The sequence below is a fragment of the Sceloporus occidentalis genome, unplaced genomic scaffold (genome assembly GCF_023333645.1).
Source record: "Sceloporus occidentalis isolate IW3139 unplaced genomic scaffold, rSceOcc1.0.p SCAF_6, whole genome shotgun sequence".
NCBI classification, from domain to species: domain Eukaryota; kingdom Metazoa; phylum Chordata; class Lepidosauria; order Squamata; family Phrynosomatidae; genus Sceloporus; species Sceloporus occidentalis.
Genome location: NW_028316986.1, coordinates 77,147,883 through 77,168,012, shown reverse-complemented (window position 1 = coordinate 77,168,012; position 20,130 = coordinate 77,147,883). Strand labels below are relative to the sequence as shown.

At 42.5% G+C, this 20,130-nt stretch overlaps 1 protein-coding gene across 1 annotated transcript in view; it reads left to right on the top strand.

The window, feature by feature from the left end:
* Window positions 1-20,130, top strand: part of SYNJ2 (synaptojanin 2) — an 89,605-nt gene that overhangs the window by 22,297 nt on the left and 47,178 nt on the right. Inside the window, exons 3-7 of the mRNA XM_089530124.1 lie at window positions 2,367-2,637; window positions 6,645-6,870; window positions 16,690-16,773; window positions 17,904-17,965; window positions 19,756-19,852. Coding sequence (XP_089386250.1) covers window positions 2,367-2,637; window positions 6,645-6,870; window positions 16,690-16,773; window positions 17,904-17,965; window positions 19,756-19,852 — 740 coding nt within the window. The remainder of the gene's footprint in view (window positions 1-2,366; window positions 2,638-6,644; window positions 6,871-16,689; window positions 16,774-17,903; window positions 17,966-19,755; window positions 19,853-20,130) is intronic.

Here is a 20,130-nt window from a genome sequence, read left to right as displayed (position 1 = left end):
ACTCCACAACTTTGACCCAAACTACTCAATGACCCATATATGTTCACAGTTAGGTGGGACTTATATACCCTTGTCTGATGCAACCTCAGTGCATGATTGCTCATACATCAGTTGTACAATACCTAATAATGCTTAGTCATACACACAGGGGTATTCCAATACACAATCAAGTGCCTGGCCTCCTCAAGGACATTTGTCTCTAGATGTCCTGGCCTTGTCACACAAACCACACACACTTCATGACAGTACAGTTCAGTAGATCTAATTTCACCTTATAACATGGTGACACCCATTGCTGTCACACCACATGTATATCCTGGGAAAGCAGTTGGTAGAGACATATACTGGATGTTCTCTTTTTGCAACACTTGGTGTATCTCAAAGCTCCTCCAGACAGGATTTTTGCCTCTGAGGTTTTCCACTGGCCTTTGTGAGATTTGGGAATACTCTGACTCATGCTCCACAAGCCATTTACTGTAAAAACAAGAAAGTTTATTGTAAGAACATAATAGAAAGTACCCTAGAACACTTTTTTGTCAGGAATGGAAAGATACATTAACATATGGTTTATATAACCCTCAGAAAGCAAACCCACCCCCCTCAAGCAGTGGAGAAAATTAATTGGATCACACTTTCCCGGGCAGTGAGAGATCTCCTCCCCAATGATGTAATGTCATCCAGTCCAGGATCTTTGGCCAACTCTCAAAACAATTAAGTTCCCACACGGTGTTATCTCCACACTGCACCTGTGACCTTGAAACCTAAACCCTTAAGCTACAACTAGACTAATTAATAATAAATCTTAACAGAACTATAAACCCCAACATCCCCCACCCCATATATATACATAGCAGCAACATATATATATATATATATATATATATATATATATATATAGCAGCATATTAAAATATATTGAACATGTTAACGTAACAGTCTATAAGCAACACGCGCTTTAGGACTCAGATCCCCCTCCCAGCACAGAGACAGTCTCTGGCTGGCAGGGTAACTCCCTTACATTCCAACCTAACAGGCAAGCACAGGTTCTAACAGTTAACCTACCTCTTTCTAATACATTCTATTAACCCATTATACACTCAATATACCATGAACCCACTATTACCTTAATCCATTAATATTTATCCCTTAACCTATAACCCTCATGACAGAACCCCCAAATTAATAAATGAATAAAGGGGAGTTCTGACAACCTTTGCTCCTTCATTACCAATTACATTTCTTTCTTTCTATTCATTTTTTTACAGGTATAGTGCTTTACAGTTAAAGCACTTTAACACTATGACTATAATTTTTTCTTTAAAAAATCTAAATGTGCGAGACAGGGAACATGGATACTGGTGAAAGAATGGTGGGGTGGGTTGGTTTGAGTATCTTACAGGAGATGGTAGAAGGATGGAGGAAAACCATACCCACACCATGGTTTAACAACACTCAACTGGGGGAAAAAGTGGTTGAAAAGAATTGCAGATGGCAGATTGTAGAATAGCACTAGGTTCTGTTACATGCAGTAACAAACCATGGCCAAAACCCTTGTATATTTAGAGCATTACTGGATATGGGAATGGAAATAACAATTACAAGACCTGAATAGAATTATTGGGCAGTGTTGAGGATGCCTCAAATAGGGGATAATATAGTATTCTTCTCCACATCCTTACCTGAAGGATTTTCTGCTGTCATACAGTATATATATCTCTCCATAACCTGTGATCATTTTCATAAGTCCTCCTCCAGGTATTCCCACCAAAAGAAAGGTGAGATGGGTGTAGGGTCCCCTTCAGTGGTAGTGTCTAGTTACAGGATGCCCTACTCAGAGGGTCTTGTCTGGTGCTTTTGTTATAGTCTTATGATGCCAGGTAATGACTATTTCATTTTCTATGACTTAGTTCTTTGGTTTGTAAAAACTGTGTCTAGACCATTGTACTGCCACTAGTTTTAGTTTGATCATATGCTGTTGCTGCTTTAAAGTGGCTTAGGTTTGTGTTACCTTTCATGTTCCCTATAGTTGATGGTTTCAAAGTTTGTTTTCTGAATCTCCCAGAGATGTGGTATAGCAATATAATAAATAAATAATGTCTAGTAGAAAAATGTTCTTCTTCTAAAGATTTATGAATTTAATCATGCCAGCCTAGGTTTCTGCCATATTTACAATGAGTCCCTGACAGATTAGCTTCATCTCAGGTCTGGTCTTTGGTAAACCACAAGCATCATCAAGGCCTTATTTATCTTCTTCTGAAACACCAAAAGTAGTACAGGAGACTGACAGGCTGCTTTTATAGATAAAGTTTACAATGGCAGAGCCATTTGTATTCCTGTGTAACTGTAATGTACCTGTCATTTTCTAGGCAACAGCACTTTGCATTTCCTGGTCTTTGTGACAGGCTGTACATCAGTGGGGAAAATCCTTGATGCTGAAGTTTACAGGATCACAGCAATAGAATTCTGTCCTCTCCAGGAAGAAACTAAAGAAGAGGATCGTGTTTCTGCCCTGAAGAAAATTTTGAGTTCTGGGGTGTTCTTCTTCTCTTGGCCAAATGCAGGATCAAACTTTGATCTCACTGTCCGAGCCCAGAAGCAGGGTGACAGCAACTATCAAACTGGAAACTCCTTCTTCTGGTTAGTACTAAACACTATATCTTCATTTCAGAAGGATAGCATCCTCCACTCCAAATCCTTGGGGATTTCTGCTACATGCACTAGTATCATGCAGGATTAGTATCTTTCTATGTCTAAGTTAGGAATGGAGAACATGTGACCCTCCTAATTTTCTTTGCATTTCCTATCAACCCTTATCACTGTTTATAGCAGTTGCAGTGGAACAAAATCTGAAGGGCCACAAGTTGCCCACACCAGCAAGAAGCACAATTGCGGAAAGCTGCATTTCTTTCATAACTGGAGAGACTGCTTCTGGAGAATAGGCAGTGGCATATTTCTAAAAGCATATGGCAGCTGTCTTCTCTGAACGCAGAGTAACTTCTATAAATTTGGGCTGCTGATTCATGCAACAATATCAGGGCTACAGGTGCTGATTCAGACATATCTCTAGTGTGTCAATTATGCTCCAGGGTCTGCTCTGGATGGAAGGACACCTTGTTTCTACAGAAGGTTTCTGATCCAGTAGAAGAGTTTTGCTGCCAGAACTAGAGTGGAAGCAATTTTATTTTCCATTCTCCCCATAGTCTTCTGTGCTATGAGAACATGAGAATGTGCTCCCAGTGTAGGAGAGGCACTGCTCTAATGGCACCAGGAAGGGGAACTGGAGAGTTTAGAGAAATAGACAAATCAGCAAAGATCCCCCCACCACCTTAAGCTGACAAAAGTCTTCAGAGGTGAACTTTGCCCACCAGATGCTCCAGCTGGCAGGAAAGATGAGGGATCCAATACATTTAATTTCAGGCTCACATGCGGTCTATCTTAATGAATGGAAACCAGTGCGAAACCAGTCCTGAAGTTTGCTCCATTTCTCCATGCCCTGAATGTTTAAAACTTGAGATGCAAATCAGTGTTTGCAACTTATTTTAAACAAATCCTAAATAGGGGACACCATAGCTCAGAGGTTACGATGCTGACTCTGGGATCACAAAATCAGCAGTTTGAGGCCCAAGTGCTGCGTGATGGAGTGAACTCCTGTCACTAGTCCCAGCTTCTGCCAACCTAGCAGTTCAAACGCATGTAAAAGGGCAAGTAGATAAATAGGTTCCACTTCATTAGGAAGGTAACAGCATTCTGTGCAGTACTGCTGGCCACATGATCATGGCGTAATCTTTAACAATGCTGGCTCCCTCGGCTTAGTAACAGACATGTTACTGTACAGTCAGACACGACTTGAGAATCATGCCAAAAGGTAAACCTCCTTTAAACATCTGTACTCTAGGTGATGAACAGAATGTATAAGTTCCATTTTTTTAAAAAAATTAAGACCCAAAACACATGGGCCAAAAGGTGTGACTTCCTGCCACTTCGGGGGCATGGTGTGCAGATGACACCCCCCCGGATTGGCCAGCAGCCACTCCAAAGCCACCTAATGTGGCCCATAGCCATCCAGAAAAGGAGCAGCGAAAAGCTGCTTCTTGCTGGTGGCCCTTTGAGGACCATGGCAGCAGCCAGCTTCAGGACCATGGCATCCAATTGCCGTGTTCCCGGGACAATTGGGGATCAACTGGAGCTGAAGTGGCTAGAGGCTGCTCCAAACTGCCAGTGTGCTTCACCCTTTGGAAATTTTAATGTTCCTTCCTTAAAGTATTTTAAATAATAAATGGGAACTTTACATAATGTATGTTGTGATAATGATACTTAGCAGAGAGATGTACCCAAAGCAGCTGCATCTGTACGTGAGACTCCTCTTGGGCTGACTGGGGGTAAATAGCATAGTTGAGTGGGGGGGGGGGCAGTGGGAATTGGGCTAAGACAATGTTGCAGACTTATGTTAATGTTAAACCTATATAAATAATTTAATTGTTAAATGCCTTGGCGCCAGGCTGTTTTTATTTTATTTTATTTTTCTGCTCTACCTACAATGTGGTTTATGTATGTAAGTGTTTTCAATTTGCTGAAGCTATTCAGATTCTTTATTATATTTTTCCTCTAACACATAGTCCTAAAGTGAAATTGGATAATAATTGCACTGTGTATTCCAGCAGCCATTAATTGCAAAGTCTGTATGTACCCAATGGAGTTACTTCTCTACATGAAATTCCTCTTTGATTCTCCAGGTTTCACCTACAGTGTGCTTTGACAAGTTGCTGGTGGGCAAAAAGAAGAGGTTACTGTTGTGTTAATGGCCTGCTTATGAAACTTCCCAGCATTTCACTGGTCACTCTGAAAAAAAGTATGCTAGACAAGAGCAACCTTTGGCGTGGTGTAGCTATCCCTAACCCAGTGCTCTCAGGATGTGGCCTAATTCCAATTGCTAATCACAGCTAAAATTAACATATTAAATCAATAGGAACATGGCAGATCAACATTTAATATGTATACTCAAGTATAAGCTGAGAAATTTATGACCCTAAAATCCTGGGTTGACTTATATATAGGTCAATACACTAATATTGCTTAGAAAGGTCCTGAAACAAGTGCCACCTGATGCCCCATTCTTCCCCACTCATCATGCCTCGAGGCAAGTGTGTGTGTGTGTGTGTGTGTGTGTGTGTGTGAAAGAATTTCAAAATCTGATTTTAAAACCTTCTCTTCCAATCAAAAAAACACCTGTTTTAGCTCTACTTCTTTCCCTCCCCAAAGAAACACTCCATTTAGCTCCACTTCTTTCCCTTCCCAATCCGATTTGAAAGCCTTCCCATCAAAGAAACACCCCATTTAACTCCACTTCCTTTCCTCCCCAATCCGATGTTACAAATTTCCTCCAGCACCTGGGAAGTGGTGTTAGGTGGTCAGAAGTCCAGAGAAGGAGGGACAGGAGTGGTGTTTTCCCCTTTCCATTCTTTGTTATAGCCCCCTAAGTTTTACCCTCAACGTATCCACAAGTCGTATCAAAATCCATGATTTTTACCCTGAAACCTTCCCTTGACTTATACACGAGGTCAACTTGTACACAAGTATATATGGTATGTAAGTTCAGTTGATTCAGTGAGACTACTCTAGTTGTAACTAGTAAGTTGATCTAGGCCCATATCTCCCATTATGGGAGTTGTAGTCCAACTGGAGAGCTACAGGGTGGGTAAGGCTGGCCTTGAACCACAAGGGCTCTTCTCAGGTTTTTACTTCTGACATGTTTTGAAGATATTCAGTGGAAGTAATTTTTCTAGATTCTGTGTTCTTAAGTTCATTTGGCACAATGCTGCTGAAATTCAGCCCCTCTTATTGGAACTGGAGAGACTTTTACACAAGGTTATCAATGGGATTTTTAGAAAATACTTCATATTGGTCCGCATAAAGATGGATAGTGATAGCAACAGAAAATACATGCAAAAGAATCTTACATAAAACTGCTAAAAATTAACAGTAGTTGAATTTCAATTAAAATACATTTTCATAATGTCATATATAACACATTAAACTCCATCATGTTGAAAATCATAAATTCACCCATTATCTTGCTGGTTGTAGTTTTCGTTCATTGGTGCTGGGAAATCAGCAGTGCTGCTAAATATTTCACAATAATCTCTGAAGATCAAGCGATACATAAACCACTTGCTCAGTGTAATCTAATTGGAGCTCAATAAACCTGTGGCTTTAAAGTGGTTTGTACACTGTCAAGTACCCGGCAGGCCAAAATATCTGATGGTCTGAATTTGGTTTGGTGAATCACAATATTGTAATTAATGTTTTTGTTACATCAGTCAGTGAGGAACAATGTGTTTAATTCTCAGATTTTATTGCAAAAGAGAATTTCATGAGTAAAATTAACAGAACAGAATAAATGTTCAGGTCACAGCCTACACCATGCAATCATGCTATAAAATGGTGTTTTTTATGCAAGTTCTTCCTTAAAAGAATCATGCCCAAAGTTTGTTTTTCCCTGTGTTATTGGCATCCTGGCAGACTTGATTCATTCAAGAACCAAGCATGGCTGGAAAGTCTAGGTACAGAGGCATAGCATCATATTTGGGGTACTTGAAGGTTAGTATATGAAATTTATAGTAAGTGTGTACCATTGAATCTTGCAGGAACCAGCTCCTGCACGTCCCTTTCAAACACTACCAGGTGAATTGCTCTGATTGGCTGCTAAAAGTCATTTGCGGAGTGGTGGACATTCGCACTCTTTATGCTTCTCATAAGCAGGCAAAAGCCTGTCTCATCTCCCGGATCAGCTGTGAACGAGCTAGTGCCCGGTTTCTCATACGAGGAGTCAATGATGATGGACATGTTTCTAACTTTGTTGAGACGGAACAGGTAAGAGCCTCAGATGGATCTGATGTCTCTAAATAATTAAATTGCATTCGTCTAAATTAGAGCAGAGAGTGGTGAAGTAGTGGAGTACCTTTTAGAATAGCAAGTAACATGAGAGAAGCTTAGCAAATGCTTTTCAAAAGTAATGTCTGACAGCCCACGACATTCAGTCACTGCATTTTTTGCCTGTTACATATTTCTATAGTATAATACACCCACTCCATTGCCTCTGCTTAAGTTCTGTTGGCTTGCATATTTTCCCCACTTGGGTTTTGATTTACAGTTGAGAAATGATGCATACTTCAAAGAGTATTGTTTTAAATCTATTAAAAACAATAATTCTGAACTGGAAAGAAGAGGAACATACTAAATTCCTATGTTTTTGTTCAGCTTTCCTCTGGGATTGTAGGCTGCAGCGAATTCCTATTGGAACTTCCTTTCAGAAATGCCAGTACCTCATGCATAGCTTAGGACAGATAAAGGGAGATGTGAGATGATTTCTGAATGTCCACCTGTAACACTGGGACCTGCAGGAGGCAAACCCTATCCCCCAGCTTTTGTAGTATACTTGAGAACCATTATATTTCGCAGATTTCCCCCTAAATAAATGTTTCAAGTGTCATAGTTTTAATTTTAAAATATTATTCTTTGTGTTTGTGTGTATGTGTGTGTGTGTGTGCATTCATGGCCATAATATCCTCGAGCTATACTTTCTTTTGTTTTACAGTAGTAATAAAGTATAGATTCCCATCGTAAAACATGTAGCATTTATCATTATGATAAAAGATGACAAGGATGGTGGTTCATCTCACCTTTCCTATGTCTGGGTTACCTATGTTCTTGAGCAATAATAGCACAGAAGAAGGCAGAACTGGAAGCCCAACTAAATTCACACCCTTGACCATTCTGGGTAGTATGTATCCATGCCCCTCTCTTTAAATGCACCTCATTACTTGGCAATGCTGTTCTCCTTTGTAGCACTCTGATGATCAAGGAAATTTGTTGCACCATCTGTTTCTTTCAGCTAATGATTTCTACCTACTTGGCTCCATGTTTGGCAGATGGATGGGCCCAGTTCAGAGATGATAGTAGATTGTATCTTAGCTTTGCCTCCATGAGCTGAAGCAAGGCTTCTCTCCTTCCTCCACTCCCATCCCCTCCCCTCCTCTTATCTGGTGTGACCACAAAGCATAGACTGGAAGTATCCACATGTGATCCTTCCTTACTTCAACAAACCAAAGTTTAAGCTAGCCATAGTTCTCTGTAGTTTAGACGTAACAAGAAACTCCCATATTGGGAGAAAAGCAAAATATAAACTGAATACATACATATTTACACAGCGTGACCAGATGTCATAATGCGGAGGAACACAAGGCACTGTAGAATGTAAGACAATCAAGAAAAATGTAGGATGTAACAAAATGAGCACTAAAAACACTGATATAAATATAAATTAATGCTTCTTAGTCTTGCTCAAAATGGAGGACATTTTGGAATTCCTCTTGAACAGAAAGTTAAAATGGAGGACATGTCCTGGAAAAAGAGGAAGTCTGGCACCATGTTGTTGTTGTTGTTGTTGTTGTTGTTGTTGTTGTTGTATGCCTTCAAGTCGTTTCTGACTTTTGGCGGCCCTATCATGGCAAGATTCATTCAGAGGAGGGTTGCCATTTCTATCCTCTGAGGCTGAGAAAGTGTGACTTCCCATGGTCACCCAGTGGGTTTCTATGGCCAAGCAGGGAGTCAAACACTGGTTTTCAGACTGTCCTAGTCCAACACTCAAGCCACTACACCACACTGTGCTTACATAAAAATCAGGAAGCAAATGTTCTGGTTTTCTTGTGCCATTGCCAGGGAGACTGGGGCCTTGGTAGCTTGAAGGAATCCATTGCTGTTGTTGCTACTTCTAGCACGTGAGATCCTGAGTATTCCTTCGCACATTTTGTAAGTGTCTGGAGGTCTTTGCTCTAGCCTCTTACCACTTGAGGAGGGAGTGAGGGCCAGGGAATCTCAGTCAGGCTTACTTCTAAATAGAAACATTTGGTTTGTAGTGTGTAAAGCAGAGATAATGCAGAGGGGGCATGCACAAATAAGATAGAGATAAGGTGGTGTTTAAAATACATAAATACACATATTGCAAATTAACAGTTTAATAAGATATTCCAGTTGTGCATATGCACATATACAAATATAAGCATAAACATAAATATTTCCTGGAAAAGTGCACATGTGCATATACAGGGGATTTAAAAAAAATTCCAGGAGCTGTAACTCATTCTGCTCCATGCTGCTGAGATGATACTGGATTTAATGCTAATGAGAGATCGTCATGCATACTGCTGATATGCCCTCCCACTCCAATTGTACACTTGCATGTGACTCATAAGACCAGTTCAGAGTCAGACTGAAAACATTAGGGTGCTTGCCAGGGGGTGCTCTGGATCAAAAATAAACTAAATCAGTTCAGTAGAGGCTCAGAACATGCTCAGAACAGGCCCCTGTTGTTAGTCTGCATAGCACTAAATTTACACTTTAGCGTTGCATTTTAAAGGCACTAGGGTTTGTTTATGAGAGAACAAGGCAAGTAATTGTTTGAAGGCAAGTATGATTTCTTTAATGACACAACCAAGGATAATTTTCTATGTAGTAACTGAATCAGGAAATATGTCAACCTCCTTCTTAAACAATATACTATACAGATGTCTCATTATGTTTTATGCATCCAGAATATTTTGTTAAGCATTAATTAAACACGTAATATTTTAACATTTGGATGCTTTGAGGTTCTGGTTCCAGTTGCACAGCAACAGATAGGCAGTTGCAGAAACTAGCTCTGGCTAGTTTTACATAGCATTGTTCACTGTTCTTTCCCCAAGGCACGTTCAAATAGATTTTGTTTCTGCTCTTTCCATTGGAGTGTTGTTATATAAGTACCTTTTGTGAGATTTATCTGTATATTGACACAAAATCTATGTGTAGTGATGGCACTGTTGTAGGCCACCTTCCCACAAAAATAAGTGTGGTTTGGTGAATTTTTTCTAAACAGTTTCTGTAATTAACCTAATGAAACATCTATTGTCCTTTTCCATTTTCCTCTTTAAGACAATGGCCGGATGAATATAGTGTGGCAGCATCATTTTCAATGGTCTTAAATTTCCCCAGCCGGTGTCTCAAGGAGGAGAATCTGAAAAATTAATAAACCTTTCCTTAGCTTCCTTAGAGATGCTGTGTGTAATAGTTTCACCATGCTGCAAATATTTATTAGGACTGAGGCTTATCAAGGTGTCATTCCTTTATGAGTAGAAGTTATTTCAGCATGGAGGGTATTATTTGCATATTAGCTTAACCAGATTGCCAGTTGCATGTATGTTTGATAGAACTGTGGCCTATTAAATCCTTTGAACAGACAGTGCAAGAAAGCATCAGAAAAAGAGTTGGCAGTCCAGGGCCAAGTCTGCTTTATCTAAATGAAGGCCCGCACACAGAATTGGATGAAAATGCAAGAAAGCATCAGAAAAAGAGTTGGCAGTATCCAAGAGATACATTCCTTTGTGACAAGTTTTTACTTTTCTTTTGGGCTTGTGGGAAGAGGAGTTAACCATAGTTCTGAATTTCTTTCCCCTCAAAAGGACAAATGGACAATGTATTCACAACTGCTCCTTGATCACACAGAAATTCCTCATAGAAGAAGAAAGCTTCCTCATAGAAGAAGAAACATATCATTAAATTCAAGCAGTTTATTTTATTGTTTGGAGAAAGGAAAGAAGCACAGAGAATCTTGTTCTGTGCATACTCAACATATGGTTTGCAATTTGTATGTAGTTTACAGGGCTTTTAAAAATCTTTTATCAGCAAATCTGGATAACATTGGGGAAGGGGGGTTCAGCATTTTTTCTCTTTTTAAAACTGTGTAGGTAGCTATTGTGTACACAGAAACATCTGTAACTCCAGATGTAGTGAATTTGAGTAATTCGAGAATTAATTAACGTTGGCCCCATGGCTTGGGGGGATATTTTAACACACACACACACACACACACACACACACACACACACACACACCCCTTGGAGCAGAATAGTGACATCTGCCAAATTATAAGTGTTAAGTTTGTCTCCTTTGAATGAGAGTGAGAAGAACTGAAACAAAGGCACTGGGATGATCAGAGAGACTTAGATTCACAGTGGCATCTCTTAGCAGCCCAATTATCTTCTTTCCAAACATCATTTTTCAGCATATTAGGATAGACTGCAGCAATTAACTGGGCAAGCAGTGGTGAGCAAGAACAATGAAATACAGAGCTTATAACTCCATGATAAAAAAGATGACATCTGCTCTTGATGAATTAGCTGACATTTGAAGATGACTGTGGAGCAATGTATCCCTAATAGGATCAATTTATTCTTGTATTTACACTCACCAGGTAGTTGTCTAAAATTAGGAGAGATTTATAACTTCAAAAACAAAGCAGGGAGAAGAGGCAGTACATCATAATTGTACCACTTTTATTTTGTACACTTGATTAGGAATGGAGCTCTGTTCTTGTTTCTTAGGATTCCTTCTTTATAATATGGAATATAGAATTCACTTTAGAAGGAGTAAAAAATACTGGTGGGGGGATGAGTTTGGATCACTTGTCACAAGAGTAACAGAACATAAATTTTGGAGGGGTCAAGGATTTTGAATCTGAAGTATCTGGGGAATGAATTACAACTGGGTACCAGAATATTTGGTGGAGGTAAGGACACATAATGAGACATGGCTAAGTCTCCCCGATTAGCCTAATCAGGACTGTATGGACATAGCTCTGGGTATCTGTGGAGCAACCAGGAGCAAAAAAGAAGAGAAGGCTGTTGTATTCCTCCTGATAGTTTGATGTGAGCAGTTTGCCTTGCAGGGTTGGAAAAATCCATCACTTGCTGAAGTTCCCTCTTGTACACATCTGGAAAAAGCACTGCAAGGACTGCTGTACCTTACTGGAAATCTGCAGCAATTATTTTTCCAATGCTTTAAGCTCAGGCTGGAAGGCAGCAAGAAGCAAATATTCATGTGATAGAAATAGCTGGGTATCTAGCTAGCCATCTTTTCTCCCCAGTTTTATTAAATGAGGAGCAGATCTAGTGCCGAAGTAAGAATACGAAATAGGTCTGCAGAAACAGAAGGATACATGCTTGAGCAGGGAAAAGCTGTTAATAATCACCACCTTAACTTTCTCACTCTTTCTCAAACATATACAGTATACACAGCACTTACAGTGATGGCACTTATTTGGGGATATGACTGTGGAACAGCTCCTGAAAAAGCCGGATTAAGGCCACGGCAACTGCATGGCATGGCCCCAATCTGCATTTTTGCTGGTGCAAAAACAAGCAGCAAATTGCCACTCCTTTCTGTGCTGACAAAAAGCCGGCTTTTCCCAACCCGCTGCAGCTTTATGACAGTCTTGCGGCATTCAGCGTCTAACTGCCACTCTGCCAGAGCTCTGGGAAGCCGCCCATGTGTGGGCAACTGGGCAGTATTAAGCCAGCTTCTGGGTGGCATCAGAGTGTGTTGCGTCAAAACACCATGCTCTGAAGCTTCCCAGATGGTGGTGCAAAGGGGTGGTCTGTTTCTCCCTTAGTTTCAAAGGTTAGTCTACAAGATCTCTACATACTGATTCTACAGAGTAACATGGCTATATCTTTAAATTCAGTTGCTGTAGGCTATATTTCAGAGGAAGAAACTTGCAAAACCACCTCAGTACTCCTTAAGTTGGCAGGAACATACTCTCTCTCTCTCTCTTTCTCCATACACACACACACACAATCCACAAATTCTGCATTGGGTTCAACCATCATTTGAAAATACTGTATTCACACACAAAAATATTCCAAAAAGGAGACCTTGATTTTGCCATTTTATATGAGGCACCATTTCACTATACTATTATAAACAGTGGGACTTAAGCCTCTATGGATTTTGGTATCCTGGTATCCTTTAGTCCTCAAACTAAACCTCAGAAGATACCAAGGGTCCACTGTATCTAGTGTATTTACACAACTAGATACAGAGCCTTGGGAAATAGAATTTAGAGGGTCCCATAACTCCAGGCCTAACAACACCCCAGTTCAATTGGGAACATTCAAAAGTTGGGGGTGGGAATCTCCTCCTTTCTTATTTGTCTGCTGGATAATCAGCAATGAAGTAATAACTTGGCTGCTTGTAATTCAGTGGAAAAATGTTTCCACTTGGTTCACAGTGACATGCTGGCTCTGCTCTTTCATGAATAAATAGCACCCCAGGATTCTGGATGCTGGTGAAGTTTCCCTGACCCCTTAATGCTGCATTAGTTCTGACATTATTCCCTGGTTTAAGGAGAGAAAGAAACAATTAGCTTTATCTCCAGGCACCTCTTTTATGCATAAATAGTATTCCTTTGTCTCCCACTGAGTTAGCCTCCTGGCATTTCAGCTTTGCTGTGACTCATTTTCTTCTTTTTCTGGTGACTGTAGTGACTCACTCACTGCTCAGGCAAAGAAAACAAAACAAGCCAATTTCAAGTCTCTTTGCTTTCTTAACTGAAGCCAAGAGTTGGCCTGTTAACTTATTTGGTATTTTTTTGTTTTTGTTTTTGTTTACTTGACAGATAAAGGCAGCAGGGATAGGCAATGCAGAAACAAAATCCCAAGAATTGAATTAAGCTGAGGGAGGGCTAAGGGGAGTTTGGCCCGTATTATATATCACAGGTGGAAAGGGGCCAGGATTTCACTACTAATTATAGACCAATACACTTAGAAGTGTATTTGCCTTAAATTTTGTAAGTTAGGGCCCTGACAACCACATGCCTCAGCCCTGATCTCGCCTTTCCGCGGTGCAAAAGGAGTCACAAAAAGCGGCTCCTTTCTGAGCTGTGGAAAGGGCGCCATAGACACTGATGCTGCAGCTTTTTTGTACTCCTTTGGCATTGTGTCATGTAGATGCTTCACCAGAGGACCACCGTGCCGCCGCCTGCTGTGTGGACACCACGCCCCAACTCTCCCCCCAGCCTGGCTTTTATGGCTGGTCTGTACAGCCCCCTTATGTTCTGAAATAAATGAATTTTAACTTGTTTCCTATAGGATTTCAGAAAAGAGGGAATTGCAGTCAGTAAAGTTCCTATTTCATAGTCTGCAGGGATCTAAAAATCATCATCATCAGAAGATCCATCATTTATAGACTCAGTACTGCCTAATTACCCTAAAGGCACCAAATCCTGTCTGATCTTGGAAGCTAAGCAGGGCCAGCCCTGGTTAGTGCTTAGATGGGAGACCACTAATGAATACCAGATACTGTAGCTTACATTTGAGAGCAAGGAACTGACAAAACCACCTCTGAGTATTCCTTGCCTGAGAAAATCTTGTAAGATGTATAGCAGGGGTCGGCAACCTCCGGCCCGCGGGCCGGATGCGGCCCGCGAAGGCCTGGCCGCCGGCCCCCGGCTGCCGCCGCCGCCGCCGCCGCCGCGGCCGCCCGTCGCGGCTTTTCGCCGCTCTGGGCGCCGCCATTTTGGGCGGCAAAATGGCGGCGAAGTCTCGCGCGACCTTCCCTGAGGTCGCGCGAGACTTCGCCGCCATTTTGGGCGAAAAAATGAGGGCGCCCATAGCGGCCTCTGGGGCTATGGGCGCCGCCATTTTTTTGCCCAAAATGGCGGCGAAGTCTCGCGCGAGACTTTGCCGCCCAAAATGGCGGCGCCCAGAGTGGCCGCCGCGGCAGCAGCGGCGGGCCTCTAGGAGGCCCGCTACCATCTCTGGGACCCTCCAGGAGGGCTCCCAGGGCGGCAGGGGGCCTCTGGGAGGCCCGCTGCCGTCTCTGGGACCCTCCAGGCGAGCTCCCAGGGCGGCAGGGGGCCTCTGCAGGGCCCTCTGCCATCCCTGGGGCCCTGCTTTAGGGCTCCCAGGGTGGCAGGGGGCCTCTGCAGGCCCTCTGCCATCCCTGGGGCCCTGCAGGAGGGCTCCCAGGGCGGCAGGGGGCCCCTGCGGGGCCCGCTGCCATCCCTGGGGCCCTGCTTTAGGGCTCCCAGGGTGGCAGGGGGCCTCTGCAGGGCCCGCTGCCATCCCTGGGGCCCTGCTTTAGGGCTCCCAGGGTGGCAGGGGACCTCTGCAGGGCCCTCTGCCATCCCTGGGGCCCTGCAGGAGGGCTCCCAGGGTGGCAGGGGGCCTCTGCGGGGCCCGCTGCCATCCCTGGGGCCCTGCTTTAGGGCTCCCAGGGCGGCAGGGGGCCTCTGCAGGGCCCTCTGCCATCCCTGGGGCCCTGCAGGAGGGCTTCCAGGGCGGCAGGGGGCCTCTGCAGGGCCCTCTGCCATCCCTGGGGTCCTGCAGGAGGGCTCCCAGGGCGGCAGGGGGCCTCTGCAGGGCCCTCTGCCATCCCTGGGGCCCTGCAGGAGGGCTCCCAGGGCGGCAGGGGGCCTCTGCAGGGCCCTCTGCCATCCCTGGGGCCCTGCAGGAGGGCTCCCAGGGCGGCAGGGGGCCTCTGCAGGGCCCTCTGCCATCCCTGGGGTCCTGCAGGAGGGCTCCCAGGGTGGCAGGGGGCCTCTGCAGGGCCCTCTGCCATCCCTGGGGCCCTGCTTTAGGGCTCCCAGGGTGGCAGGGGGCCTCTGCAGGGCCCTCTGCCATCCCTGGGGCCCTGCAGAGGCCCCCTGCCACCCTGGGAGCCCTCCTGCAGGGCCCCCTGCCGCCCTGGGAGCCCCCAGCTTTTTTGCTGGTCTCTGACGGGGCCTAGGGCCCCGTCAGGGGCCAGCAAAAATGGGGAGGCCTGGCCCCCGGAGGGTGGAAGCTCCGCCCCCGGCATGCGGCCCCGCCCCTGGAGGGTGGAAGCTCCACCCCCCAGCACACAGCCCCGCCCCGGAGGGTGGAAGCTCCACCCCCGGCATGTGGCCCCGCCCCAGAGGGTGGAAGCTCCACCCCTGGCACGTGGCCCCGCCCCGGAGGGTCGAAGCTCCACCCCCCAGCTTCGGCCCCCCAGTCGCCTGAGGGACAGCAACCCGGCCCCCGGCTCAAAAAGGTTGCCTACCCCTGATGTATAGGGTCACTATAAGTCAACACACATATTCACACAAGCAGAAAGAGTCAGGTTGAATGGTGAGCTCATCTTAGGCACCATTCACAGTATGGAAATAACCTGATGTGAAACCAGGTTATTTCTGTGACGTTCACACTGACCCTGAATGCACCTGGTGCTGTTTGTGGGGGTGGGGAGAACAGAGAAGCCCACTTAAATTTACAGCGCTTTATAAATAAAGGTTAATAATAATAATAATAACTTAACCCTGTGTATCCAACACTTGGTCCCTTACCACATCTTTTGTAAAGGTCCAGAGCGATCTGGATATTCAGTAGTGTGAGTACGTTACCAAATCGATCTGGATCGCGTGGGATCATTTCCAGAAATGCAGGTTCCTCCATTTTGAATTGATCCGGTGTGTGTCTGTGAATGTTGACCAGGGTTTAAATGCCACAGAGAGATTTAAACTGAAGTGGGAACATTGATCCGGTATTGTGCCACCTTGGAGATGCGGAGCTCCTTGGCAAAAAAAATAAGTAACCCCTTGGTCTACATCACGCAAATCATCAAGACAGCTGTTTAGACCTGTCCACTATAAAGCTAGGGCACCTTTGTTTGTATCCTCCCCTTTTTGGTCAATCCTGGGTATTTCATTTCTAATGTATTATTTGCCTTTCTTGTAAACTTAAGCATAACTTTCAACTAAGCTGAACTGATGTCTAGGCTTGCATTTTGAGCAGTAAAGTGAGGTATGTGGTTGAGAAATTGTTTAAAATGTACATTGATCTAAGGATATTTTCATTTCTGCAGACAATCTATTTGGACAAGGACGTTTCATCCTTCGTTCAAATTAGAGGTTCCGTTCCATTATTTTGGGAGCAGCCTGGACTGCAGGTAAATAACATAAAGTCAGGAAGAGGTCTAGTGCTCTGCTTGCAGTTTCTATTAGTGATGGCTATGCCCTGGTGGGCTGAGATGTGAAAGATACATGCTTTAAATAAATAAAATAAAGAAATGCCAACATTTCAGACCATAATATTGTAAGATGGTGAATTGTTGGTTTTGTCTTCATCTGTTGCTTTCTCATGAAAGCAGAACCCTTCCATTCTGATTGTTAGCCATTGCTGCAAGTGGGTGGTATGTGCACACACCTGCCTGAAGTACTTCAGAGCCAAAATTTAATGTGAGGCCCTTAGTAATGTTGGGATTTTCAGTCGTTCTTATCTGTACATACTTCTAAGCATTTCCCCACCCTGCTACTCAGAGTAAAATTTTGGGACATGTGGCAAGTAGGATTGGCCCACTTTTATTTGCACTAATTCTTTCATCAGTACAACGAGAGTTCCAAACCTGGGATTTTAAAAAATGAATTGTTTAAATGAATCAGAATGGGCTTATCTGTGGAAAACTAGATTTATAGTTTCTAGATTTATAGAAATAAAAGCAATCCTTTAAAATAAATTAATGAAACCTCAAAAGCTATTTTGTTTCTTTGTATATGTTTTGTAAGATCCACTGGTATAATGAAATTTCCCTTCCTGAAAATACAAAAACACAGTGAATCTACTTGAACTGTTTATTTTTTACTGCAGTAATTGCGGCATTATCCTTGGTTTAGGATAGCAAGAGCATTCAAGAGCTCATTTAATCATGTCAGCTTGTCAATTCAGTGTATGCGTGTGGGATAGGGAACATTCAAGGCTATAAAAGGAAATGCAATGTTTCTTGCAGAAAATTAGTTCTATCCAGTTTTACCTGTGGAAAATCATTTTGACAATAGAATAGATGACTGTGGGCAATGTAAACTCACAACAACTCACCTACTAAGTGTATTATGAGTATTTTTTCATTTTTCAGTCAGATTTGATAATAAAATCTCTTTTCTTTGTTAATAGTACCATCTGTAGGTACCAATGTGGTGTTAGTTATAATAGAGGAATATTTTATGTAAATAAAAATGGGAAATATCTAATGATTTAAATTAAAAGCATTGCTTCTTATTATTTTCATTGCTGTCCACTTAGGTTGGGTCCCATCACCTGAAACTTACCAGAGGCCTGGAAGCTAATGCTCCTGCTTTTGACAAGTAAGGTTAATTGCTGTACTGCAGAAAATGCACTAACATCTAATGCTGTTGTTGGTATTCCAGAGTATCCCGGAACATCTTTATAGTATGACATCTTTCTTCCAACAGATTCCTCCTCAAAATTCATCCTTTGTGTTTTGCTTTTATGCTTTTTTACTTAACAATACTTCTTTTTTGCTTAAGATTATGAAGACACAATCTTTAACCATGGTTAAGGAATCAGAGATTTGTATAATCACCACCCCCTCAACCTTCCTTTCTTCTGCATTACTTTTCCTACCAATCATTATGTCTGCCCTTGGTTTTTGAGCAGGGAGAAATAGTCAAAATGAGTGCATGTAAATTGTTAGAAAGAGCTGTTTGCCCAAAGTGGATGTTGTTTATGAGGATTGAAATGTTACTAGGTTTGTTGAAATAATTGTTTTAAAACAAGGCTTTAGGGATATTATTTGTGGTATAGTCCAGTGCCATGATATCCTGAATACCAATAGTAATTGGGATGATTAGGCTTCCAAGATAATGGCCTGTTCACAGCTTTAAAAATATAAGAGAGATGAATGTTGTATTTGAGAAAGGTAATTTTATTGAAATGTCATTTTCTTGTCCATGTTTCCCATCTGTTTGAATGCCAATTTAGAATGTTTATACATGTGGAATTAATTCCTGCAAGATATAGTGCTAGCTGCTAGCTTGGATGATGTCAAACAAATTAGATAAATTGTGGAGTTTGAGGCCATCAGTTGCTATTAGTCAAGGTGGCTAGGGATCACCTTCACTGTGAAAAGTAGTACAGTGGACCCTTGTTATACGCTGGGGTTTGGTTCCAAGATCCCCCGTGTATAACAAAATCCGTGTATGCTCAAGTCCCATTAAATATAATGACATAGCTAAATGGTGTCCCTTATAAAAAATGGAAAATCAAGGTTTGATATTTGAAATTTATACTTTTTGGACCATTTTCAAATCGTGTATGCTTGAATCCGTGTATAAAAAATCCGTGTAAAAGAAGGGCCGACTGTATGCTTCTGTGTATTAGTTGCTGGAGAACACGAGACAGAGTGGTCATGTGCACTTATGTTCTTGCTAGCAGGCTTCCTGCAGGCCGTTGGTTGGCCATTGTGTGAACACAGTATTGAACTAGATAGTCCCCCAGTCTTGTTTTCTTTGTGTTGGGGTCTTCAAATAGACTGGGAAATTCACCAGCTCCACTGACTAGCAGCTCCTCATTTGACTTGGTGAAGAAGGTGCTGGGTTTGATATTCATCTCACAGAATGTTTGTTCTAGGGGAGGGAGGACCACAGTATTCATGCCAAGGTTTCTGAGCCCAGAGCTGCATTATATCTATCATGACAACTATGGGATTGTCTTGACATGTTAGTAGTTCAACACATGTTACAGGACTCTGACTGGGTTTAGTTTTCTCAGATGGGTAAGAGGCTGATATCTAAAAGTAGAATTTAATATCTAACTCCTTCTCATGGTCAGTATTCTTATGATTTCCCCCAACTCTCTAATAATGAGATGAGTTACTTAACTTCTTAGAAACTAGTGAGCGCAAATGCCACAAGGCCATGTGCAAAAAGTTGTGACTAGCTGTAGAAATAGAGGATAATCCAGCTGGTAGAACAACTTAAAAGTTGTAGAAGGAAATCATGCTCTTGGGTTGGTGTTCTGAGAATGATGTAGTGGTTTATAAGGTAATCACTCACCTGTGTTGCATATATTCTAAAAAGAGATATACTTTGTGTCTTATATTTGTCTAAAAACCAAAACATTGTGGCTTTTACAGGCATATGATGCTTCTAAAAGAACAATATGGTAAGCAAGTGATTGTTAACCTACTAGGAAGCAAAGGTGGAGAAGATGTCCTCAACAGGGCTTTTAAGGTAAAAACAAAGTGCTATGCCATTTTTCCAACTTTTCTTCCACTCAATGTCATGCTTGTGACAGATAAAACAACTGTCTTAATATGAAGCTGTGGCCATTTCATCCCAGAAAGGCAATTTTAAAAAAAAAAATTATTAGCATTACTATGTTGTTTCCTGTAATTGGGACACTTAAGGTTGTTCATATACAGTAAGTGTTTACTAGTCTACTAAAAATGTAACGGCCCCAGATTTAACCCTTAATGCTATACTTTCAAAAGCAAATGCCAATATTACTC